The sequence below is a fragment of the Rhinoderma darwinii genome, chromosome 7 (assembly GCF_050947455.1).
Source record: "Rhinoderma darwinii isolate aRhiDar2 chromosome 7, aRhiDar2.hap1, whole genome shotgun sequence".
In the NCBI taxonomy this organism is placed as follows: domain Eukaryota; kingdom Metazoa; phylum Chordata; class Amphibia; order Anura; family Rhinodermatidae; genus Rhinoderma; species Rhinoderma darwinii.
Window position 1 is genome coordinate 38,572,339 of NC_134693.1, and position 26,371 is coordinate 38,598,709.

Below are 26,371 nucleotides of genomic sequence, written 5' to 3' on the forward strand. Positions count from 1 at the left end.
ACGGGAGCGTTGCTAGGAGACGTCAGTAAATAGTCACTGTCCAGGGTGCTGAAAGAGTTAAGCGATCGGCAGTAACTGTTTCTGCACCCTGGACAGTGACTACCGATCCCAATATACAGCAACCTGTAAAAAAAATAGAAGTTCATACTTACCGAGAACTCCCTGCTTCTGTCTCCAGTCCGGCCTCCCAGGATGACGTTTCAGTCTAAGTGACGGCTGCAGCCAATCACAGGCTGCAGCGGTCACATGGACTGCCGCGTCATCCAGGGAGGTCGGGCTGGATGCCGAAGGAGGGACGCGTCACCAAGACAACGGCCGGTAAGTATGAATTTCTTTGACTTTCGCAAGGGAAAGTGCTGTCCCTTCTCTCTATCCTGCACTGATAGGGAGAAGGGAAGTACTTTTACCGCAGTCCGCAGCAGCTAGTCCGCATCAATTTACTGCACATTTTGTGCAGATCCGCAGCAGAATCTGCAACGCAGATTCTGTGCGGCATTGATGCGGACAGTTGCGGAGGAAATCCGCCACGTGTGGGCATGCCCTAAAAGTGCATAAAATGATCTGGGTCTATTCGGCTGGTATCACACATGCAGTTTGGATCAAAAAAGAAGGAAAAGTATAAGGTCAGGATTGCACATGCAGTTTTTGGCTCAGTTTTTTGAGCCAAAGCGAGAACTGGATCCAAAAGGCAGGAAAAGTATAAAGAAAATATGAATGCAACTCCTTTCTTTTGTGTCCATTCCTGTGTTTGGCTCAAAAAACTGCCACGAAAATTGCATGTGTGATTCCAGCCTTACACTTTGGCACCATGCACATGACCGTAAAAAATCTCCATAATTGCGGACCGTAATACGGTCTGCAATTACGGACCCATTCAGTTCTATTGGCCACAAACAACTTTCCGTATTGCTATGGATAAGTTCCGTGCCGTAGAACTGTGCCGGGAATTATGGAGCATGTAAAGATTTTTCGTATTTTGCGGGCCGTACTCCTATACAAAGTATGGGAGAACGGGCCGAAAATGCGGGCGGCCGTGCCCGCAATCGCAGGCCGTGATTACAGGCACAGCTGTGTGATTGAGGCCTTACAGTACAGCACTGTACACTAGCCACTGGTATAATAGGTGCAAACAATTTTGAAAATGCTTCAATTTGGTATTTATTTATTTTTTATAATACATTTTTTTTTTAAAGTATCGCTCGAGACTAACATCGGCTGTCATCTGATCCATCTTCTCATTACATTTTTAACACTAAAATCTATGCAATGTTGGAGAAATGCATGGGAGTAGCTATAAGGGAGGGGGGCAGAGATAGCAGTTAAATCGGGGACCTGGTACCCAGAGGCTCCTTTGCCACTTAAAGGGAGTTTGTCAACAGATTTTAGCCTACGAAACAGCTAAAACTGCTAGTTAGCTATAGGGTGAAGGAGTCAAAACATGCAAGTGTAAAATATGTTAGTCCTTGCATCAGGGTAAAAAAGGAATTTTATTCTGCCGCGTGCCTTATGCATATTAGCTTTCCCGTATCCGCTGAACCAGGAGGTGTTTAGTAGCATCTGTAGCTCCAACCCCCTTCTCTCTGCAGTAGATTGACGGGTCTGCTGGTATGGCGATGAACTGCAGAGGAGAGGGGCTTGAGCTAAAGATGCTATACGCTCCTAGATCAGCGGATACGGGAAAGCTAATATACATATGGCGTGCAGCAGAATAAAACACTATAGAGAAGTAATTAGTAGTATTTGAGTCGGCGCCCCCCTTCCTTCCCTTGTAGTTCCGCACGGGGCACATGCCTCGCCTGCCCCCCCCCCCCCCCTAGCTACGCCCCTGCGTCTCTGTCCATGTATGAACAATAATGCCAGGAGCTTCTGCAGGGCTGGAGTTTTTGGCACACTGTTAGCTGTCCATATATGCCTATACAGTGGGATACCTTGCAGCCTTCCGTTGGAGGTATATGTTGGGAGTTCTGCTGACATGCCTCTGATGGAAGGCCAAACTGGAAATAGATGACCTGTGTTCTTAGATGATGCCAGATCCTTTACCACATGCACAATAGTCAAAACTGTCATTTAAAAAAAAAAAAAAGAAGAACATTATGTCCTGATTATTTAGTATGGGACTGCGACATCGTGTGATAAATGGCCTAATAACCTCTATGGAGAGTGTACCACCATTACCACACCACTGATGGACTGTATGTGAGGAGACTAGCTTCAAACGTGTAGAAAACTGCGATACGACAGCACTCACGTGCAGGATAAGATATCTTTTGCTGCGCCAATACAATTACATTGTAAAGTTTCTGCTCATTACAGAAGTGGGGCGCAATAAAAGATCATATTTTATCCTGGACATGAGTGCTGTCGTATTGGAGTGTTCTACTGAATTATAATCGACCTAAGGATTTACCCGAAAAGTTACGAGGTCGCACCCTACAACTACTATATGCAGAACATGTGCATAGTAACAGAAGTTGTTAGAAATCGGAGTTTGTTGAAGACGTAGGTTGACAGATCCGGTTTTGGAGCTTGGAAGAACAACCGGATATCCAGCGTGCAGTAGGCCGGTATGTGTGCGTCCAGACCACGGCCTGAATGTTGTTTTAGTTGGCGAGGCATAGCTGAGATTTCTTGACCTTCAGGACACATTCCTAAAACTTTCTCAGCATTTAGCTGTCTAGTAGTAAAAATTTTAAACTTTCTTTATCTGGAGTCTTTGCGCTTTCTAGGTTCTCAGCCTCCGACAATGGAGAAGCTTTTATTCTAGCAATGCATTCATGACAAGTACAGCCACCACCTTTTGTGTTACTGACACACGTTTTACAGCAGCTATAAAAAGAAAAATACTCTAGATATCTCATTCCTGGAGTATTCTCCTGCGGGAAGCTCTGCCTGAACAAGTAAATATTAACCCTGTGACAAGTACAAGTTGCTTTCACCAGATTTTTAATGTCGTTGGGTGTGCGGGAATAAGAATATGCCCCCATAAGCACAACGATTACAATCTTCTAGTGTTAAAATTGATATAAGTTGTTGAGTAACTATATAAGTCTTTGGTTTTACTTCTGTTTTCTTATTTTCGGCTCCATTCTTGTCTAAAGCTAAACTGAGAATCCCTGTTACCAATGAGAGCTCATTAAGCGTTTACAGTGATTGTCTTAGATTAGAAAAAATGGGTTTGTTTTTTTTCCCCAGCTCTTGGAATGTACTAATTCTCTTATAGGTGGTACTTTTCTTCCTTCTGGAGGAGCGCTATTTTGCAAATGAATTTTTTTTCCCATAAACCGCACCACATTTGTCCATGGGTTGTTTTGCAACTCAGCCTCGTTAACTTGAATGGGTCTGAGTTACAATAGCCATGGACAAAAACGTGACAGTTTCTGGGGGGAAAAAAAGCACACCCTTTTTGAAGATAAACTGTTGGCTTTAAAGGGTATGTGCACCCAAGTTTTATTCCAAGTAGGGCTGGGCATTTAATCGAAAAATAATCGAAATTCAGCTAAATTAATTGACGTCCTCTTGCGAATTTCGGTTTTATCAATTATTTTCTCCCGGTTTAAACTGTATCTGCATCTTCAGGACGCAGATACAGTTGAATCCAATGGTAGAGCAGGGGACCGTTCGTTCCATGCTCTACCATTCACTATGTATTGCCGGAGCGAGGCAGTGATGCCATCGCGCCAAGCTGCACAGACCAGAGGAGCAGAGGGATCTCCTCCACTCATCATTGGAACGGGGTTAGGTGAATATGTGTATTATTATTTTTATCAGGCACTATTGGGGACAGCTGTGGGCACATTATACTGTGTGGGGTGCAGCTATGGGGGCATTATACTGTGTGGGGTGCAGCTATGGGGGCAGCTATAGGGGCATTATACTGTGTGGGGGCAGCTATAGGGGCATTATACTGCGTGGAAGTCAGTTATGGGGGCATTATACTATGTAGAGGCAGCTATGGGGCATTATACTGTGAGGAGGTCCGTAAAAGGGGGCATTATACTGTGTGGTGGCAGCTATATGGGGGCATTATACTCTGGGGGCATTATACTGTGTGGAGGGCAACTATAGGGGCATTATACTGTGTGGGGAGCACTGTGGGGCAATATACTGTGTGGGGGCAGTGTCAGGGTATATTATATACAGTAGTATACAGCAGGCTCAGGGGATAAATATCAATTCAATGGTGTAGCAGGCAAATAGGGGGCGTTACATGCAAAATGGGGTGTGACCTAAATAATCATTCAATAATCGTAATCAATGTTACATCTTCAATTAATCATGATTTTGATTTAGGTCATAAATGCCCAGCCCTAATTCCAAGCAGGAAAATTCTGCCTCAAAATTCCTTCAGGATTTTTGAAGCATATTCTGAAATGCAAGCTTTTTTTATGGTTTTTTTTGTTAGCCGTTTTTTAAAATTAAACTGCAGGTGGTTCTTAATGAAAAAAACAAAAACAAAACGAGGTTTGTAAACCGTTCCAGGATAGGACATGATGCCTGGGGAAAAAAACCCTCAAAGAACCTACAATTTAATTCAATGGAGGGAGATTTTGTGCGTTTTTGGTGCTCATTCAGATTCTACATCCAAGTTGAATCAGTATTGTGTCCGAGTTTGTTACATTTGTCTGATTTTCACGGCCATGTAACATCAGTGACCGTCAGTTTTTCACGTCGGTCAAAAAAAAAACGTCCTGCGTTTCTTTTTAGTGTCACCTAGCAACCCATCCGTGAAAAACGGACCGCACTCGTGTTGTAATTATCTCTTTTTACGGATATTTTTAATTAAATCTAGTCCAAAGTAGAATTTCACCAAAGTATTGCCAAACTTCCAAGTAAGTCCAAATCCCAGACAACATAACACAATGAAAATGTTCAAATCCTACACCACACTTTTAAATATCTGAAAAATGGTATGTGGAGTGAATAAATGAATACAAAAATAGACATATTTATTTCTGTACGCAGTCGTTTTATTTTCACGACGTACTAAGTGTTAGTGATGCAATCTCTCAGTAATTCATAATTCAATATTATAGTATCTAATAATTAGATTACAGTCTACTTGATGCGAGCCTTGCATGGCTTTAAAAGACAGTAGACCTGCTCTAATAATGACATCAAGCCCTGAGGAATAGCAGCGATCCAGTGATGGGCCGACACGCTGCGTCTCTGAGGGGCATCGGTTTACACTTACACAGGAAGTATGAGACCCCTCCGCTATTGTGAGACTCATTTGTGTACTTTAGGGAAAATGCTATTACACTGGGGGACATACTGTACATACACTTTCTAAAAGGCTCGGATGTTGTGTATTAATAACAATGTGGATACTGGAAAATTGCCTGGGATATTTATAACATACGATTTACTCAGAAGGCAAACTTTTACTATATACTGTAAGGCCCAGTTCACACTCAGTTTTTTTGGTGCAGATTTTGACGTGGAAACCGCATTGGAAAAAAACGGCCAAAATTGCCCCCCATTTGTTTCAATGAAGGGATTTTGAGGCAGATTTTTTTTGCCTACAAAATCCTCCATGTGAACAAGGCCTATATGCAATAAATGGAAGATAAGTGGTGACTATTTATTTTTCTTCCACAATATTGTACATTATTGAGAGACTTTATCTACATATCACATTGACTTAGACATCTCCCATTGAACTCAATACTAGCTGTATAAATTCATATGTAAGGAGCTCCCCCTAGTGGTGGCTGCAGACAAAAATTATTTTATCACATCTTTATAGTTGTGTGGCTGCTCATATATAGCTGTGTGGCACTGCCGGGTGCTCTGCTGTTCAGTGCCATAGACTTGGGATGGAGCTGCAGAGCGCATGCTGAGGGCTTGAGGCTGGGGGGAACAGAGGACATGGGACCCCCGTTTTGGCAATCGGTGGGTGTCCAAGCGGTCGGAAACCCCACCAATCTAGCTGTTATCGTCTATCCAGTGAATAGGTGATAATTTGTTTGTGACCGGAATAACCCTTTAAATATCAGCCATTTCTACCTCTGCTTAGTCTAACAGTTGTTGGATTTTCTAAAGGAACAGCCACTAACGGCAGCCATTACCATATGCATAGGGTTTGCCACCCAGCTTTCCACAAATCCTGAATAATATATAAATCTGCATTGTACATTCCTCCCCTGTTCCATTCTCATATTGTTCTGCTTATGTAAGTATAACTGTGGTTCTAGCACTTCTGTAGCTCTGGAATTCTATTCATGAATCTGGAAGCAAAGAATTAACAATATTGCATTAGGTCCCTTCTGTACAGCAAAGTGCTACAGTGCATGCAATATTTTTTGCTTTATAAGTAAAAGCACCAATTTTGAAGTGGATTCATTTTTATATATATATTTTAAAATGCCCCCAAAAGCGGAACTTTTCTTTAATTGTAAAGTAATTATCATGAGTCCGTAATGATGCCGTCTATGGGGCTTCTTGGAATACTTCTTTTACATTAGGATAATGGAGACTTTTGCTGTAAGGCTAAAGTCACACTTGCATTGTATAATCCCTTACTCTGATCCGTTTTTAAATCAGAATAACGGATAAAAACTGATCTATTAAAAATCCCATTGAAATCAATGGGATACTTAATTGTGTCTGTTATGTCATCCGTTTTTTTTTATGGAGATAAATGTGCAAAGTACAGAACTTATCCCTCCTTTTATCTAAAAACGGATCAGAGTAACGGATTATACAACCCAAGTGGGAATTTAGCCTAATTATTTCTACTATCATCATCGTGAGATTAACCCTTAAAATGTCATTTCCATGGTGCTCTATGGAGTCCATGGTTAACCAATTGCAAATTCAAAGCAAATGCAGAGGCGCATTTGTGTGTGTGTGTGTATATGTATATGTGTGTGTATATATATATATATATATATATATATATATATATATATATATATATTTCTGAATACCCAGATGCTTAGGCATTACAAATCTGAACAGGATCCATGACAGCTTATTATTGACATACACAGTGCTGCGGTTCCACGATAAGGTAATCCATACACTGCTAATACTGTGCTAATTGGAGATGAACATACAGAATGACAGATGCCGTTCTTGTGATCTTCTAGTAATCCTGTGTATGAGCAGTAATAATCCATCAGATCCCGGTAATTGACTATCAGCATTGCTTTGTGTTTTAGTGTATATACATGTGTTAGATTGCAGTTATACCTCTATTGTATTAGTGATATATTATGCGTTCTGACTATGAACAGTAAACCGGGTATTATTGGGCAGTGTGGCACGCTCTACTGTTGATCTATTGGCTTCACATCACAGTATCCAAGTCATTGTCAGCTCTGAGTCTGGAAAGCTTTCATGTTTTCAGAAGAAACACAGCGAAGATTTTTTTTTATTTCAGGCAATTTACCAGGCTGTGTTATCTAGGCAGGTAAATAGGACTCATTCAGAATCTAGGTTAATAGATTCAAGTACGGGTAGTTTTACTCAGTAGAAACTTTGACATGTACAAAACTATTTCAATGTATGGATTTTTTTTCATGAAAGGGCTTTGTGATCAGTGGATGTTACCACCTGCTTTTGGGGGTTCTAGTGATTGTCGTAATATTATATAATGAAAAGGCCATAAAGCAAGTGGACAGGTCGCTGCATCCAACTAAATGACTACAATTACTTTCAATACCTGTGTGCTTTTTGTAATTTTTTTCACTGAGTAATGTCATTGTAGCTGGAGAAGTGGGAAAACATTACGTCACAATTGGAATGCCCGGTTGTGTTTTTTTAGGGTGCGGTTCCACGTAGCAGAAGCCGCATGTGGACAAGACCACACCCATATGTGGTAAAGAAGGTGCGCATGATTTTGACGGTAATTCCCCGCAAAATTGTGCAACCAATGGCCACTGCAATTGGTCGTAGTTTTGGCCGCTGCTACTCGGGACTGTACCCGTAGAGTAGCTTCAGATCAGTAAAGGCTGTGGACAATGGGCATAGTCTGACAGGAGCTGAAGTTAAACCAACAGGTGCACAATGCAGGACCTTGAAGAAGACCGTGTAGTGGGAGCCAGAAGTCGAACCAAGAGACCAAAGTAACAGACCAAGGAATGAGAAACGATGCCAGGGCAACAGGAATAATGATGAAGGATTAACGGATAGAGGCTGAGCAGTTGACCAAAGGCACTCAGGTCAACATGAACAGGCCAACTTGGATAAGGCCTTATTCACACGCACACACATATTTTTTTCAGTGGGGCTGTTCACATGGTCGTTGTTTCAATGGACCGTGTGAAGGGTCCGTTAAAAAATCAAACTTGTCTTATTTTGTTCCGTTTTCACGGATCACTCCATAAGCTCAAGTCTATAGGGATCCATGAAAACTGGACCCGCATGTCTTTCATGCCCGAGTCACGTTTTTCACGCCCGAGTGTCCCTACCCTCAAGTGAATCTAGGCTTAAACGGAGATCCTGATGACCTCATCACCAAGGGTTTAAGATAGTGTGAGAGAAGGCATTATGTTGCTATGGCGATGCCTCCTAAATGAGGTAGCCCACTGCAACGCAGCGCGGGAGAGGGGTGACAACTGGCTATGTACCACCTACGAAATAGGTTTCTAAACTATGCAAAACTAACTGATCACTGGGAATAAAGCAGGTCACAGACATACAGATAATTACGCCTATATGACCATTGATCAGCCACTGCTATGTAATGCAAGTATGTAAAGGAAAAGGAAGAGAAAAGTTATTATTTTTTTTATACCAGTGATTATTACAGAGTTCACAGCGGTAAATGAAAAAGAGATTAATTTCAAGGACAATTTCAGTCTGTAATATTCAGATGGTAGAACAGCGGATACAATGAAACTCTTTGTTACGTTGTACAAGGACATTAGAAGGATATATGCTCTGAAAGTGTTTCGATGGATCTGTAGTATTATTGAAGATGGGTTGTGTCCTTTTCATTCTCTAGCTTTCCTAAAGGGGACAGCCACCCGCTCACACAAGGGAAGTAGTGTACAATAATGTACATTTTTATAGAATGTGATATGTTAGTGTTTGTAGATATTCTTCAATGCATTCACCTCCTTCATAGAATAGACCACCTTCTCTTCCTTCAATCGAAGGTTATTTACTCATGCCAAAACATGCAAATACAATGATGCCTTGAAAAAGCCCAAATTGTATGGGGCCGAAACGTCGTCTATCGTTGTACGCACAAGTTTGGCATTAATAAATAACCTTTGCTTCAAGGAAGATGGAGTCACCTATTCTATGAATTGTCCATGCAATTGGTAGTGAACCCATTGGATGACTTTGCATCATATTTTCTAAAGGAGAGGTTTCTGTTTCTATTTGCCTTTTTTATGCATTTACTCTCAAAATCCTTAAATATTCAGTCATACATTTTCCTGTTACTCGGCACGCTTTTCATGCAGGCACATATTTTACTTTCTCTAGAAATTTATTTTAATTGGGGGAAATCTCATGGTTTCAGAGCTGGCTTATGTAAAATTGAAACTTAATCTGCACAATCTTCTCATTACATTTTCCATATTCTTAAGCATTTGTTTGATTCCTTTGTATCTTTAACGTCCCACAATGGTAACTGGTACATGTGTGATTGGTAATGTGAGGATTAGCGTTGGCCTGTCACCTGGAATTAAAATGTTTTCACCGTATACGGCAGGGGTCAGCAGCCTTTGGCACGCCAGCTATTGTGAAACTACAATTCCCATCATGCCCTGACAGCCTTTGGCTGGAATAATAAAGGCTTTTGGCTGTCAGGGCATGCTGGGAATTGTAGTTTTACAACAGCTGGAGCGCCTAATGTTGCTGACCACTGCTATACGGCATCAAAATGACATAGTTGGTGCAGGGTGGTGTTCTGTGAGAGTTAGAAACAGACTGTTAACAATTGATGAGGAAGAGATTCCTAATGTCAGGGCCAATCTACGTAAATAGGGTGACTTTCTGTTAGGGCTTATTCACACGGATGCATGTATTTCAATCGGGCCGTTGTTTCAACGGATCGTGTGAAGATTCCGTTGAAAAAATAGAACATGTCCTATTTTCTTCCGTTTTCATGGATCCCTCCATAGACTCAAGTCTTTGGGGATCCGTGAAAAGTGGTCCTGCACGGGTGAAAGTCTCACGTGAAAAACTGCCATTTTTCACGTCCGACTTTGCCCACATTCATGTAAATTTGTGAAGTAATTGGGCAGATTTAAAAATTTGGCGCATTTTCTGACTGCCCGGTATAAATTTATACTGTCTAAAACTTAGACGGCATTAGTCAAAGTGGTGCATGCTCTATGATAAAATTTGGCCCCTCTTGCTAGACATGTTTCTAAGGCACGCGCTAAGGATGTCCTTTACGGATGTGCATCCGTCATATAATACCATCAGTGTTTTCTGTTCTTCACATGAGTCCTAATAAAATACATCAGGTCCGCAATATGTGCTGAGTATCTTTTTAGAACTTGTTTGGCTTGCAGCAAGGGAGAAAATAACCAGCTGGATAAGTGTGATATTGAATGGACTAGCTGAGTAGAACACCATTAGGCTGGGTTCACACGTGCATGTTTGGTCCGTAAAGGACGGAACGTATTTCGGCCGCAAGTCCCGGACCGAACATAGTGCAGGGAGCCGGACTCCTAGCATCATAGTTATGTACGACGCTAGCAGTCCCTGCCTCTCCGTGGAACTACTGTCCCGTACTGAAAACATGTTTTCAGTACGGGATAGTTGTCCTGCAGCGAGGCAGGGACTCCTAGCGTCGTACATAACTATGATGCTAGGAGCCCGGCTCCCTGCAGTGTGTTCGGTCCGAGACTTGCGGCCGAAATACGTTCCGTCCTTTACGGACCAAACATGCTCGTGTGAATCCAGCCTTAGGGTATGTTCACACACACTAATTACGGACGTAATTCGGGCGTTTTTGCCCCGAATTACGTCCGAAATTGCGGCTTGAAAGCGTTGACAAACATCTGCCCATTGAAAGCAATGGGCTGACGTTTGTCTGTTCACACGAGGCGTATATTTACGCGCTGCTGTCATAAGACGGCGCGTAAATAGACGCCCGCGTCAAAGAAGTGACCTGTCACTTCTTGGGGCGTAATTGGAGCCGTTATTCATTGACTTCAATGAAAAGCAGCGCCAATTACGTCCGTAATGGACGCGGCGTTCAAGCGCCTGCACATGCCATTACGGCTGAAATGACGGGGCTGTTTTCTCCTGGAAACAGCCCCGTAATTTCGGCCGTTACGGACGCTGCCGTGTGAACATACCCTAAAAGTGGCTGTCTGGTGCCATGAAATAAGTCATAAATTGTATCCCCCCGAACCATCCCTTTTAAGAAAGGTTTAAAGGGGCACTAAGCTGTTGTCATCCATTTCAGATTGAGAAGAGTCTGAATGAGATTAGTAACACGAAGTCCAGAAAATTGTCTGCCCCATGATCACTACTAAATCTTCCATATCTCCAATTCCTGGAACCTACAGATACATACATATCATAAAAAAATATTGTCGGCTCTTTTTATACACTCACTTTTATGAGCTTTGGCGTTTCTGTTTAAGCCCTTCCTCCTGATAACATACAGCTTAGTACACTTCTATGGCTTTAAAAGTTTTCCAGGATTAGAAACCCATGGCTGTATTCTTGCAGAAACGCACCACACCTGTCCATGGGTTGTAACTGGTATTACAGTTTAGTTTTATTAAAGTGAATTGGGCTGGGATGCAATACCACACACAACCTGTGGACAGGTGTGGCACTATTTTCTTTGGAAGAAAGCAGACATGTCTTTCTAATTCTGTACAACCTCTTTAAATCTACAATGCCATTAAATGTTTCATTACAGAGACTAATCCAAATCTTCAAAAATATCTGTCATAAAACTAATAAGTATTTACTGATGTCACAGAACTAAAAACAAGATTTATTCATATTCTCGGTCCTTAAATGTCCACTTTTGAGAAGTTTTGTTTTCCTTAATGTAAATAGGTTCAAACCCCTGTGCTGATTAATTTCTCAATATCTATATAGCATTTGGAGTCCAGATACAGAGCTCCAAATACGAGACCTAGTTAAATAATACAATTTGGTCTGCCTACAGCCACCACTAGGGGGCATTTAAGAGCTTTCTGCATACTTTTTATACATTGAACTAAACAATAAAATAGTATGCATGGAGCTCTTAAGCTCCCCCTAGTGGTGGATGCAAGCAGACAGAATTTTTATCATTTGAAGGGTTGCTCCTGGGTGGTTCTCCCACCAGAAGTTTCAATCGTGAGATGCATCTGACAGATCAGACATCATACAGTTGCAACTTGGCAATAGTCCTGTTGATCTGCTGGCTATGTCTCCTGTATTTTATGGTATACAATACTTTTATGACAGTTTAATATTTTCTACTTTAACAAAATGAAGACTTTTTTTTATCTTTTTTTTTTTTTTTTTTTATATTTATCAAAATACTTTGTCAATTCCTGCATCAGAGCCACATATGCAGCTTATTGTTTCTGCGTCAGTTACCATGTTCTGATTTTGAGTACGGTAGCCTCATAGGAGAAGGGTTATTTCTTTAAGGGTATGTTCACACGGCGGGGGTCCGTAACGGCTGAAATTACGGGGATGTTTCAGCCTGAAAACATCCCCGTAATTTCAGCCATACCGGCATGTGCAGGCGCTTGAACGCCGCGTCAATTACGGCCGTAATTAGCGCTGCTATTCATTGGAGTCAATGAATAGCGGCTCCAATTACGGCCAAAGAAGTGACAGGTCACTTCTTCTACGCGGGCGTCTATTTACGCGCCGTCATTTGACAGCGGCGCGTAAATATACGCCTCGTGTGAACAGACAAACGTCTGCCCATTGCTTTCAATGGGCAGATGTTTGTCAGCGCTATTGAGGCGCTATTTTCAGACGTAATTCGGGGCAAAAACGCCCGAATTACGTCCGTAAATAGGCCGTGTGAACATACCCTAAAGGCTATGTAAACCTTTGAATTGCTTTTTTTTTTTTTTTAACAAAAAGGTCACTCTGTGATTAGTGCAACTTTATAGTTTTTCTTAAAAATTATTTTTCTTTTTTATACACAGCTGCTCTGTATTCTCTGTACAGAGCAGCTGTATCTTTCGCTATGACCTGAATCTGTCAGTCCCGCAGGATCCACCTGTAATCTATCACATCTAAGTTATGAGATTTAGACATGCAGGGCCCGCTGCCACTGAACCTGCCAGGTCCACGAACCTGACAGAAGCAGGATTTAGCGAACAATACAGCTGCTCTGTATAGAATATACAGAGCAGCTGTATCTCAAAAAGTAAAAATAATTTTTAATAAAGTATTTATGAATTTGCACATATATATATGTTGGCTACATCTATAAGGCTCTTTGAATGTAATCTATCCATATGAAGGAAGCAATATTAGCGTTTGGGGTACAAATTTTAGTTTGTGCATATTATTTAGAGGTCTGCTTGTGCTGTATATAATCCTATAAAACCCATTCATTTTTGCTTTCTCTGGTCATTTATGTGTTAACTGATAAGTCTGTAGGCAGAGGCTCATAAACCTTAGTACAAAGGGCAGCTGGGAAATTTGAAAGTAAGCCGTAGACGAGCCCAGGTGTAGCCTCCATGCATCCGATCCGTGCATGATGGCCTTTGATCACACAGGCAGGCGAAGGAACACCCACATCCCAGGGACTGGTGACAGAGCATGTGACAAGTGACAAAATGAAAGTTCCTGTTTGCATTGTGGCTGCTCTCGAGGTAGCCAGGTGATATCAGCACTGGGGAGTCTCACCTGGGCTTACGCTCACCTGTTGTGTTTTTCAGTTCTCTAAAGACCGATATATTATGGATGGAGGGACACCGGACAAATTAAAGAAGGAGCTGGAAGAGGAGCTGAAGCTGAGCAGTGATGATTTACGCAGTCATGCCTGGTACCATGGCAGGATTCCTCGCCAGGTGAGTGCGACAACAGGAAATGAATGGATTAAATGTCTTTGAATGAAGCAATATATAAAGATGAGAACTATAGGGTTAATGAGCGCCGTCCATTCTGCATAATGAGGTTAGATCTTGGTGTATCGAGAGTCTCTACAGTACAAGTCTTTTCTTCCAGACCTCTTTACTGCAGAGCTGCGTACAGTAAGCAGCAGGTGTACGGGCGTATTGTCACTGAGGTCACCAGGGCTGACTTGTTTGCTTAGCACACCTTCTTATAAATGACTGAGCAAAAAGTCAAAGAAAACAGAAGCACTTAACCAAACAGGCTGTGCCATTATATGGTTACTGTCATCCGCTGAGCCGGGAAAACCCATTATATCGCCTCTGCGACAATGTTTCTCTAAGGTATAATCCTCAAACGTTAGATGCTCGCTCATGAAATCCTATATAAGAACACCATGAATTGTGATACAAATTGGAGATGGAAACAGCAGCTTGAAAGTGTCCATATAGTGCCAACATCAACTATTCTATGTATATTTTACTGTTAGGATAATATAATAAGCAGATCGGAGAGATTTGGTTGTATACATTAGTTACCCCTTAGACTTGACTGCACGGCATGTGACATGGGCACACGTGTTTTTTCTTTATAAGTAACTGAATTCTGGCAAAAACTGAAAAGGAGTACGCAGTCGCTGCCGGTGCTTGTCCAGGAACATGAAAGCAGGCCGTGCATTGATTTTCCTATGATCTCTCTGTATTGAGCAAGTACAATGACGCCGTTTGAAGTGAAACAAGCAAATATTATTCCCTCCCCCATCACTGGGGACTGTAATCTATGAGATGAAGCTGAAGTGCCGGCGACCCCTGTGCTGGGTCCCAGACATGAGGTCAGAGAGGAGAGAAGGAAAATGCTTCCATTACACGGACTATATTCCCATGTCGTACCCCGTGCCAACAGGAATAAATAAAAATAAAAAGTGATGGCTCAATACAAAATGCAAAGACCAGCCATAAATCACAGGTCACCCGCTCCACACCAGTCCACTGGATTGTAAAAGTATTCACGTCCCAAGGCTCTGTTTACATCATGTTTGTGAACTACGCGTGTACTCTGACCGTATCCATAGAATAGAGTTGCTGTATAAAACAGTGCGGTAGACTAAGCTATTCTATACCTCACGGTGTAGCTTTTTTCTCTCTCTTGGGCCCTATAGGGGGAAAATGCCACTCTATGCCTATACAGTGGCATACGTTGCAGCCTTCTGTCTAAAGTATACCTTTGATGGAAGGTTTAAACGTGAAGTGAACAGAGCCTAGTCATATTTTGTACTCCAGATAGGGAATTTCTGCCACACAGGCCTATGTAGTCCAGCACTGGTCAACGCTTTTAAATTTTTTATTGAAGTCCTTCTGTATCCTCGTAAAACCCTATGCAGAATCACATATATTATTTGGTTTACAGACGGTCCAGTATAAATTCATTACAATTCATGTTCTTCTCTCTGCAGGTATCGGAGAGCCTGGTGAGGAGAGATGGAGATTTTCTCATCAGGGATTCGTTGTCCAGCCCTGGAAACTTTGTGCTCACCTGTCAGTGGAAAAATCTCTCCCAGCATTTCAAGATAAATAAAGTAATCATCCGGCTCAATGAAGCTTACAGTCGGATTCAGTACCAGTTTGAACATGAAAGCTTTAACAACGTTCCTGCATTAGTGAGATGCTACGTTGGGAATCGCAAGCCGGTGTCGCAGCAGAGTGGAGCCATCATTTTCCAGCCTATCAACAGGACCGTTCCATTAAGGTGTATACAAGAAAAGTATGGGGTCACCCCAGTTAGACGCTTGGAAATGGGATTACTGGAAGAAAAAGCAGAAACCCCTAAAAGACTTAGTCTCAATATAGGCCATGGGCATGGACTGACACCGGAGCAAAGCCTGATCCGGGGAAATCTAATGAGGTTTGTGAGAGAACTTGTACCGAATGGATGAGCAACTGCAAATAATGAGCAGTTGGTGACAAAATGATCAATTTTACTTGGTAGTCACATACTGGGCCTCATTTATTAAAAATGTCCTTGTTGCCCATAGCAACCAATCAGCGTGCAGCTTTCATTTTTTTTTTGGAGCAGTTTGAAAAATAAAAACTTAGCTCTGATTGGTTGATATGGGCAACAAGGCCAGTATTTCTGTTAGACCGTTATGATAAATGACACCCAGTGCTCAAAAACCATTGGCTGACAGCAAAGTACATGTTAAATCAGAACAATGATTCCCATGCAAATTTTTTTAACAGTTATAACAATATCTTTGCACGTACGTTGTTTCATGATCAAAAGCTGTAAGCTGGCCACCTACAGTACTTTTATTGCTAGTGGTTTTTTTACATTTTCTTTTAAAGGAATAGTGCCACCTAGTGGCCATGCCAGCATATAACGATGTTTAAGAGGATCATATACCTTTATCTGTATAAGGACCGTACCATAAGCTCAGCGCACATACAAGTTCATATGTTGGGGTTTAAGGCTGGGTTCACACGACCTATTTTCAGGCGTAAACGAGGCGTATTATGCCTCGATTTACGCCTGAAAATAGGGCTACAATACGTTGGCAAACATCTGCCCATTCATTTGAATGGGTTTGCCGACGTATTGTGCAGACAACCTGTAATTTACAAACGACGACGCGTAAATTGACTGCCTCGGCAAAGAAGTGCAGGGCACTTCTTTGCAACGTAATTTGAGCTGTTCTTCATTGAAGTCAATGAAGAGCAGCTCAAGATTTACGAGCGTCACAGACGCCTCATATATTACGAGGAGCATTTACGTGTGAAATGAGGCAGCTGTTTTCTCTTGAAAACAGTCTGTCTTTTCACACGTAAATGCCTGCTATCGTGTGCACATACCCTTAGGCAATATTTTACAAATTTAACCTCCAATGTTTTTTGTTTAATATCGGTCCCTGTACATCAGACATTTGAGTCGTCTAGCAGAATAAGAATTATTTGTACTTGCATAGTAGACGCTGGGTCTTGTCTTATGTATATAAACTACTGTAGACTGAATGTGAAGCAATAGACTGTTGCAACCAGTCAGATTCCAGCTTTCATTTTATTTTCCAGTTTAGGTTTGATCTTATTAGACTGGTTGATATACACAACTCCTCCCACATTTTCATTTTTATCAGTTTTCATACATAAGGGAAAATTTGTATAGTACGTATAATCTAGAAGTAGGAACAGAATGGTTCTTTATGGTACCAGACGGGATATCCAATCAATATTTTCCACTTTAAATATTGTATAATATTGTACCAGTGGTGAATATTAATGATCTTGCGTGTGTGGTCTTGGTCAGTCTATATCCGTGATCCCCCAACCACCAGGCCGCGGACCAATAACTGGCCGTGGATCATTTGGTACCGGGCCGCGATATCTGGTACCAAATTGTAATGCAGTATTTCGCCCCGGAATGTCCGCTGCGGAAAACTGCTGAGCATTTAGCCGACCTGTCAGTTCGGCCTCCTTGGATGACGTTTTATCCCAGAAGAACGCTGCAGCGGTGGTCACATGGGATCAAGCGTTATCCCAGGAGGCCGACCCTCTGATGTCATCCAGGCCGGCCTCCTGAGATGACATTTCATCCCATGTGACTGATGCTTCAGCCTGTGATTGACTGCAGCGATAAAACGTCATCCCAGGAGGCCGCGCTGGAGGGAAGAACATAAGACTTCTGGGTATCAGACTTTTTTTTTTTTTTTTTTTTTGCGGTGGAATAAACGCTACAACAGCTTTTTGTTGTAGGTTTTACCACCCCATTGAATTCAATCTGGAGAACCTGCAACAAATAAGCAGCGTTTACGCAAATAAAATTGACCTTCTGTGGAATAAAACCCTGCCCACATATCAATTTCTGAGCGTTTTTTGCCGCTCGCTATTTACACAGCGTGTGGATGAGATTTGTTCCACTTTGCTGCTACCGTATTATGCTGCGGATTTTCCGCAACTATTTCCGTTGTGTAAAATCCGCAGTATTTAAGCAACATGTGAACTGACCCAAACCCCCCCCCCCCCCCCCCCCCCCGCGCCGGTCTGTGGGAAACTTGTCTTGCATGAAATTGGTCCTTGGTTAAAAAAAAAGGGTTGGGGACCGCTGGTCTATACAATATATGATCTAATGCATTTATTATAGTATAATTGCAATGTGTTTGTATATTGGTCCTTCCAGAAATAAAGAGAAAAGTGGCAGCCATCCATCTTGTTTAGATAACATGCGGGAAAAGAGACGGCCACTGAACTCTCACCAATCAGAAAGCTACTTACCATTAGGTAAGCGTCTAGATAATCCGTTGTCCTGTCAAGTGTTTGTACAGGAGAAAATATTTTATTCACTCATGAGCCATATGCTAATAAATCATTAAGTGTCCGATGGGCGTCATGTCTTCTGAGTCATCTACGGCAACCCCTCTCCTCTTCATTATGGTTTACGGCCTCATCCGACGTCCTTTCCAGAAGACTTCAATCAAAAGGACGGAGGAGGAGGCAGGAGATGTCAATCAAGGACGGAGGAGAGGTGTTGCCGCCGATAACGCAGGACACTTCACAATTTAAAGAACGCAGAGCGGACACAATGATTCATTAGCATACAGCATGGGGGTGAATAAAATATAATTTTCTCCTATATACTTCTCCATTTAGAAGTTTTTGAATATTTCAAATTCCCCACATTCGCCTTGCAGATACACAGCGTATCTGCCCTAGGCGCCGCAGGGAATTCCGTCAAAAAAACCGCACCAAATTGTGGTGCAGTTTTTCATCCGGAATGTTCACTGCAGAAAACTGCGTAGGGAAAAAAAAGTTTGATACTTACGTAGACATGGCGATGCGTCCCTCTGCCGTCCTGCAACCCAGCCTCCTGGGATGAAGTTTCATCCCATGTGACCGCTGCAGCCTGTAATTGGCTGCAGTGGTCATATGGGATGAAATGTCATCCCAGGAGGCTAGCTTGGACGAAGAAACACGGAATTCTGGGTTAGTATAAGATTTTTATTTTTATTCAGAGTTGGATTTTTTTGCAGGGGGAATCGCGGCTTCTCTGCCACAAAAAACGCAGCATCTGCTATTTGCTGCGGGTTTTACCTCACCATTGAATTCAAAGGGCAAAACCCGCAACAAATAAGCAGCGATTGCGCTAATACAATTGACATGCTACAGATAAAAAAAACGCACCGCAGGTCAATGTTTGAGCGTTTCTTACGCTCCGCATTTACGCTATGTGTGGATGAGATTTGTTCAAATCTCATCCACCCTGCTGCTACTGTATTATGCTGCGGATTTTCCGCAGCGAAATCCAGTGCGGAAAATCCGCAGTATTTCCGCTATGTGTGAACTTACCCCAAGACCTACTGTTTACAAGTCTGCAGGTCAACCACATGGTGTTAGATTATTCCTATAACCTACAGGGTTGTGAGGAAATTTGAACATGTAAAGGGCAGGTCATTAATAAACTCTTGCCAACATGTACAAATACACTATATTAATTTTTATGGTTTTTCTTTGTAGGCAGCAGGCAGCCATACTTGTCACCAGGAATGGATGGGAGGTTAACACCAAGACCGCATGTCTTCAGAACTGGAAGTGAACCTACTTTAAGCCCAACGGAAGTCCGGAGATTCAGCACTGAGGCTCATTCTGCAGAGGCATTGAGGGGATCTGACAGTCAGCTCTGCCCTAGACCCCCTCCCAAGCCCAGCAAGTCATTGTATGTAAAGCAGCCACAGTCCCCTACAATATGGCAGAACTCAGAAGCAAACTATTGTGAACTGCATCCTACACCTCTGGAGGACTTTGGGTGGACAAAGACACATTCCTCACACAATAGTTTTGTGGAAGGTCAGAAAGTCGATGAAGAGGAGACATTCTCTCTTAGTAATTCAGAAATGAGCTTCCCCACATTGGAGGACAGTATATCCCAATGCTCGCAAACAGAACCCAACAATAAGGGGGATGAAGTAGAGTTTGTTAGGCCAGTGTATGAGAATGTATCCTCTTTTAATCCTAATGACGTTGACTCCATCTTACTCCCCCCTGAAAACAAACCCTTGGAAACGGCCCTACTGAAACGGACCAAGGAACTTCTCACAAACAATGACCCAAGGACTATTGCTAAGCACATCCTCAGAATGGATTGTAAGGTAAAACCTCCTTCTTGTCAGCACTGACTGATTATAGGGGTGCAAATTTCATGGTATATCATAACAGACGTAATGATGCAGTGTGTAGAGGGGGTACAGCAATAAGGATCCACAGCGAAGTGAGGGAAACATGTTATAATATAAGGTGGGCTGTGAATAAGACAAACGCATCCTTCTGTTTGGAGTCATTGACCTTAAAAAGGACCTGGTGTTGGGGCAAAAGCCAGCACTGAGGCCAAAATGAACTTATCTTATTTGGGAATAGACAGCCATGTTTTTTCTTATCCTTGGCAACCCCTTAAACCCAATTATTTCCCAGCATAGAAGGAAGATATTAAAAAGTGTTTAAAGAGGCTCTGTCACCAGATTATAAGCGCCCTGTCTCCTACATAATCTGATTGGCGCTGTAATGTAGATAACAGTAGTTTTTATTTTGAAAAACGTTAATTTTTTAGCAAGTTATGAGCAATTTTACATTTATGCTAATTACTTTATTAATATACAACTGGGTGTTTTTTACCTTTTGACCAAGTGGGCGTTGTGAAGAGAAGTGTATGACGCTGACCAATCAGTGACCAATCAGCGTCATACACTTCTCTCCATTCATGTCCATTTGTACTCCGCACTTCGTGATCTCCCCCCAGTTGGTCATTAAGAAAGTAATTAGCATAAATGTAAAATTGCTCATAACTTGCGAAAAAATTATTGTTTTTCAAAATAAAAACCACTGTTCTCTACATTACAGCGCCAATCAGATTATGTAGGAGATGGGGCATTTATAATCTGGTGACAGAGACTCTTTAAACACTTTTTAATATCTTCCTTCTATGCTGGGAAATAATTGGTTTTAAGGGGTTGCCAAGGATAAGAAAAAACATGGCTGTCTATTCCCAAATAAGATAAGTTCATTTTGGCCTCAATGTTGGCTTTTGCCCCAACACCAGGTCCTTTTTAAGGTCAATGACTCCAAACAGAAGGATGTGTTTGTCTTATTCACAGCCCACCTTATATTATAACATTATGTTTCCCTCACTTCGCTGTGGATCCATTTCCAAGAAGTGATCCTTGTTGTTGTACCCCCTCTACATCCTGCATCATTATGTCTGTTATGATATACCATGAAATTTTTGCCTCTTTAAACTAAAGCACATTTTTACTTTTCTTCTGTTAGGTCTCCTTTAAACACATCTTTGACTGAACAGAAGTGCAGAGAATTATTAGGCCAGGGCTGCACCTAGACTTTTTATAGTACTACATAATTGATTTTAACTTTTGAGCTACAGCTGAAGTCCATTGAGTTGCATGTAATCTTGGACTGCAGCTGTCACTCAATAGTTAAAATCAATGATGTATTGCTGCAGGTCTAGGTGTAGCCCCGGCCTTACCTTTTGATTGTTCTTCTACAATTATGTAGCATCTACTTTAGTGTCTATGAGAAACTCCAATATATCTTCTAAAATTAGAAACTGGTTAATTAAAAAAAATACTTCTCTTCCCATCAACATGAGCCTCCTGAATAGTCACATCTGAACCTTTGCACCTTGTAGGTTGCTAGGATACTTGATGTCTCGCCAGAGATGGAAAAGATGATGGGAGTGAGCTGCGGACTGGAACTAATGACTCTACCGCATGGGCACCAACTGCGCCTAGACTTAATAGAAAGGTAAACTTCCTCTTGTGTAGATAGATATATATATATATACATATATACATAGTGACAGGTGCTCATACCGATCACGCTAAGAAAAACTGATGTGGAGCTGTGTGTTTTACTGCTATGTGATAAGCTGCGGGACATATTAAATTGTAAATTTATTTGGGCGCATGTTATTCGGGTCATGCTGCCGCAGCCATTCTTTTACCTAGTAGCACATCGGAGTAACCTCATGAGCTTTCCTCATAGCTGGACACTTGAGATCTGTTGTGTGCATTACAGCAAAGGATGCTGCGGCACTGTATGATGATAATCATCTGTGATCAATGAAAGTGATAAATAAAATAATTTGGGATTTCAGGACTTCTAGAGAGATTGCGATTTTTCTGTTTTGGTTGTAGCAGCCATTTTTTGCACAATTGACAGCAGAAAGTTCAGCCGTATTGTTTGGCAGTTGAATTATCCTCACCTGATGTATTTGCCACTTAGATTTTTGTCTGCAAGTAAACTCAATAACACAGTTGTTAAAGGGGTTGTCCAGTCATAAGAAATTGATGGCCTATTCTCAGGATCAGCCATCAATGTCTGATCAGTGGGGGTCCAACTATCAGCACCCCCACCGATCAGCTGTTTTGAAGGGGCCGTGGCGCTCGTACAAGCACTGCTTCCTATTCATTCCTTACCTGCTCGTACTGTGAATCGCCAACACACTTGTAGCGGCGGTTCACAGTATTAAAGCCTTCTCCCATTCAAGTGTGATACTGTGAACCGCTGCTACAAGTGTGTGATTGATTCACAGTATGAGCCGTGACCGTGATGAAAAACAGCTGATTGGCAGGGGTGCCGAGTGTGACCGCCCCCACGATCAGATATTGATGGCCTATCCTGAGGATAGGCCATCATTTCTTATGACTGGACAACCCCCTTAAGAGTACTGAATTAAAAAGTGAGAAGTATTAGGGTATGTTCACACGCAGAGTCAAAAACGTCTCAAAATACGGAGCTGTTTTCAAGAGAATACAGCTCCTGATTTTCAGACTTTTTTGTGCCACTCGTGATTTTCGCTGCGTTTTTCACGGCCATTTTTGGAGTTTTTTTTCAATAGAGTCTATGGAAAACGGCTCCAAAAACGTCCTAAGAAGTGTCCTGCACTTCTTTTTCGTGGCCGTTTTTTGCGCGTAAAAAAACGCAGCGAAAAACGCTCCGTCGGAACAGAGCGCCGTTTTCCCATTGAAATCAATGGGCAGATGTTTGGAGGCGTACCGTCTCCGATTTTTTTTTGGCCGTTTTTCGTGCGTTTACGGCCCGAAAAACGTCCGAAAATAGGCCATGTGAACATACCCTTACAGCTGCACTTTCTGTCAAAAATGGCTGCCGCAACACAAAAAAGGTGTGTCTCCAAATGCCCCATTCAGGCTAGGCCTTAACATTTCTATAATTATGAATGAGAATAATACATTATTAGGCCGGATTCACACGAGCATGTTTGGTCCATGATATACGGACCGAATGACAGCAGTATTTCCCGAACTGAACACACTACAAGGTGCCGGGTTCCTAGTATCATAGTTATCTATGACACTAGGAGTCCCTGCCTCGCTGCGGGAAAACTGTCCCGTACTGAAAACATGATTACAGTATGCGACAAAGAGCCCGGCTCCTCGTAGTGTGTTCTGTCTGGGAAATACTGCCGTCATACGGTCCGGTATATCAAGGACCGAACATGCTCATGTGAATTAGGCTTTACTTTTAGTATAGTATAAAATCCGTATAAAGGGAGAGGATTCGAAAATATGTTGACACAGTGGGGATAGTTGATAAAAATTAACTTAATGTACAACATTTTGAAAGTAAGAGGTGAGAAACAATATTGCAGATCGCATAGTACCAACTTGTTTACTATCCTATGGTGATAATCTAATTACAATATATTGTTATTACAGGCACACAACCATGGCTATAGGGATTGCAGTGGACATTTTGGGATGTACGGGCAATTTAGAAGAACGAGTCGCAACACTGAACAAGATCATCCAACTTGCAGTAGAACTCAAGGATTTAGGAGACTTCTTTGCATTTACTTCCATCATGAAAGCCCTGGACATGCCTCAGGTGACCATAACATCAAATAAGGCTCTGTTCACATCTGCGTTGTGGTTTATAGCGGAAGCCATGATGTAGTGTTATGATGCATCGTATGACGGACCCCATTCACTTACAATAGTCGTTCGGTTTTCGTTTTTTTGGTGGAAAGAATTTTGCTGCATCCAGTGCTATACTTCCCATCTAATCTGATGGAATTTTCGACAGGGCCTCTAATGCTCCGTTTTTTTAAACAGAGGCGTAAAAAGACGCCCTGTATGAACTAAATGCTGTTTTTCCCATTGATTTCAATGGGCAGATGTTTGTAGGCGTATTAGGGGCGTTTTTTCAGGCGTAATTCGAGCCGTAAAACGCCCGAATTACGCCTGAAACCACTGCGTGTGAACATACCCTCACAGATAAATGCCCATCTCTGCTGGTACATGGCAGAAGCCTGCGTGTCGTGCTCACCCTCCATAGGCACATATTTGTATCTCTGGAAGGCTGGCTGTAGTCACATTTTCTAATTTACTTATTCATTAATACGATTATAATTTTACGTTCGTAAAGTTAGAAAAAACAAGATCAGTATAAATCTATTTTCTGGTTACAGTTAGGGGTGTGAAGATCTTTATGTTCTGGGTGTAGTATCTGGAATATCACTGACAAGATTGAAACATGAGGTTTGGTTTATTTTAAACAGATCACAAGGCTGGAAAATACCTGGACAATTTTGAGGCATCAATATACGCAGACAGCGATCACTTATGAGAAACAGCTTAAGCCCTTTAACAAAGCTCTGTATGAAGGAGCAGGTAAGTTACAAGTGCATTGCCACAATAGAGCAGCAGGAGGGGACGGGAGGTCATACTGTTATTTGGGAACATTGCTGGAAACCGCACTTTGTGGCAACCCATACAGTATTAGGGTATGTGCACACACACCAATTACGTCCGTAATTGACGGACGTATTTCGGCCGCAAGTCCCGGACCGAACACAGTGCAGGGAGCCGGGCTCCTAGCATCATACTTATGTACGATGCTAGAAGTCCCTGCCTCGCTGCAGGACAACTGTCCCGTACTGTAAACATGATTATACTACGGGACAGTTGTCCTGCAGCAAGGCAGGGACTCCTAGCATCGTACATAAGTATGATGCTAGGAGCCCGGCTCCCTGCACTGTGTTCGGTCCGGGACTTGCGGCCGAAATACGTCCGTCAATTACGGACGTAATTAGTGTGTGTGCACATACCCTTAGAAAAACATGGCTGCTTTCTTCCAAAATCACCTGTCCACAGGTTATGTGTAGTAATGTAGTTTAATTCTATTCATTTCAATGGAGCTCCGCTGTAATACCAGACACAACCCATCAAAAGGTGAGGTGCTGTTTCTGGAAAAAGTAGCTAAGTCTTTCAAATCCTAAACCCCACTACTCTGGTCAGAACATATACCTCCGCTCGGGACATGTACTGAGCAATGTATAACATGCTGCCATTTTGAATGAATGGCCATCAATGTAAGGCCTCGTTTACACGAACGTATTATACGCGCGTGCGACGCACGCATGTCGTACGCACCTATATTAGTCAATGGGGCTGTTTAGACGATGCGTGAATTGCGCTCATTGCGTGTGCGCAGAAAAAAACTCACGACATGTTCTATAATCGTGCGTTTTTCGCGCACTCACGCACCCATTGAAGTCAATGGGTGCGTGAAAACCACGCATGCCGCACGGAAGCACTTCCGTGCGAACTGCGTGATTCGCGCAAGAGCTGTCAAACTCCTGAATGTAAACAGAAAAGCACCACGTGCTTTTCTGTTTACAAACATCCAAACGGAGTGTCAAATTCGAGATGAGCGCCCCGAACTTCACCGGGTTCGGCCAAACTCGTTTTGACCGAAACCGGTAAAAAATGTTCGGGTACGCGACGTCAGGAGACAGTCGATGTCCACGGTGCTGAAAGCGTTAAACTGGTTCAGCACCATGGACAGTGACTTCCGCTCCGAAAATCCATGAACATGTAAAAAAAAAAAAGACGTTCTGACTTACCGATAACTCCGGTCCGACCTCCCGGGATGACAGTTCAGTCCAAATGACAGCTGCAGCCAATCACAGGCCAAGCACAGGCTGCAGCCAATCACAGGCTGCAGCGGTCTCATGGACTGCGGCGTCATCCTGGGAGGTGGGGCCGGATGGCAAGAGAGGGACGCGTCACCAAGGCAACGGCCGGGAGCCCGGACTGGGGGAAGCAGGAAGTTCTTGGTAAGTATGAAAGTCTTTTTTCATTCACAGGTTGGTGTATATTGTGATCGGCATTCACTGTCGAGGGTGCTGAAAGAGTTACTGCCGATCAGTTAGCTCTTTCAGCACCTTGGACAGTGACGGGCCTCGACTACCTCATCTCTATGATGGCGGCTGCGTGAAAATCACGCAGCCGCGCATCATGACACACGGAGCTGTCAAATGCCTTTTGCGCGTTTAAAACGCAACAAGGCTGCGTATA

The 26,371-nt window shown here is 42.5% G+C and overlaps 1 protein-coding gene across 1 annotated transcript in view; it reads left to right on the forward strand.

Moving 5' to 3' along the window:
* The window catches only part of BCAR3 (BCAR3 adaptor protein, NSP family member), a 94,095-nt gene that overhangs the window by 65,595 nt on the left and 2,129 nt on the right, over nt 1-26,371 (forward strand). Inside the window, exons 4-10 of the mRNA XM_075833190.1 lie at nt 13,824-13,955; nt 15,452-15,900; nt 18,166-18,266; nt 19,500-20,131; nt 21,679-21,794; nt 23,729-23,897; nt 24,571-24,682. Coding sequence (XP_075689305.1) covers nt 13,824-13,955; nt 15,452-15,900; nt 18,166-18,266; nt 19,500-20,131; nt 21,679-21,794; nt 23,729-23,897; nt 24,571-24,682 — 1,711 coding nt within the window. The remainder of the gene's footprint in view (nt 1-13,823; nt 13,956-15,451; nt 15,901-18,165; nt 18,267-19,499; nt 20,132-21,678; nt 21,795-23,728; nt 23,898-24,570; nt 24,683-26,371) is intronic.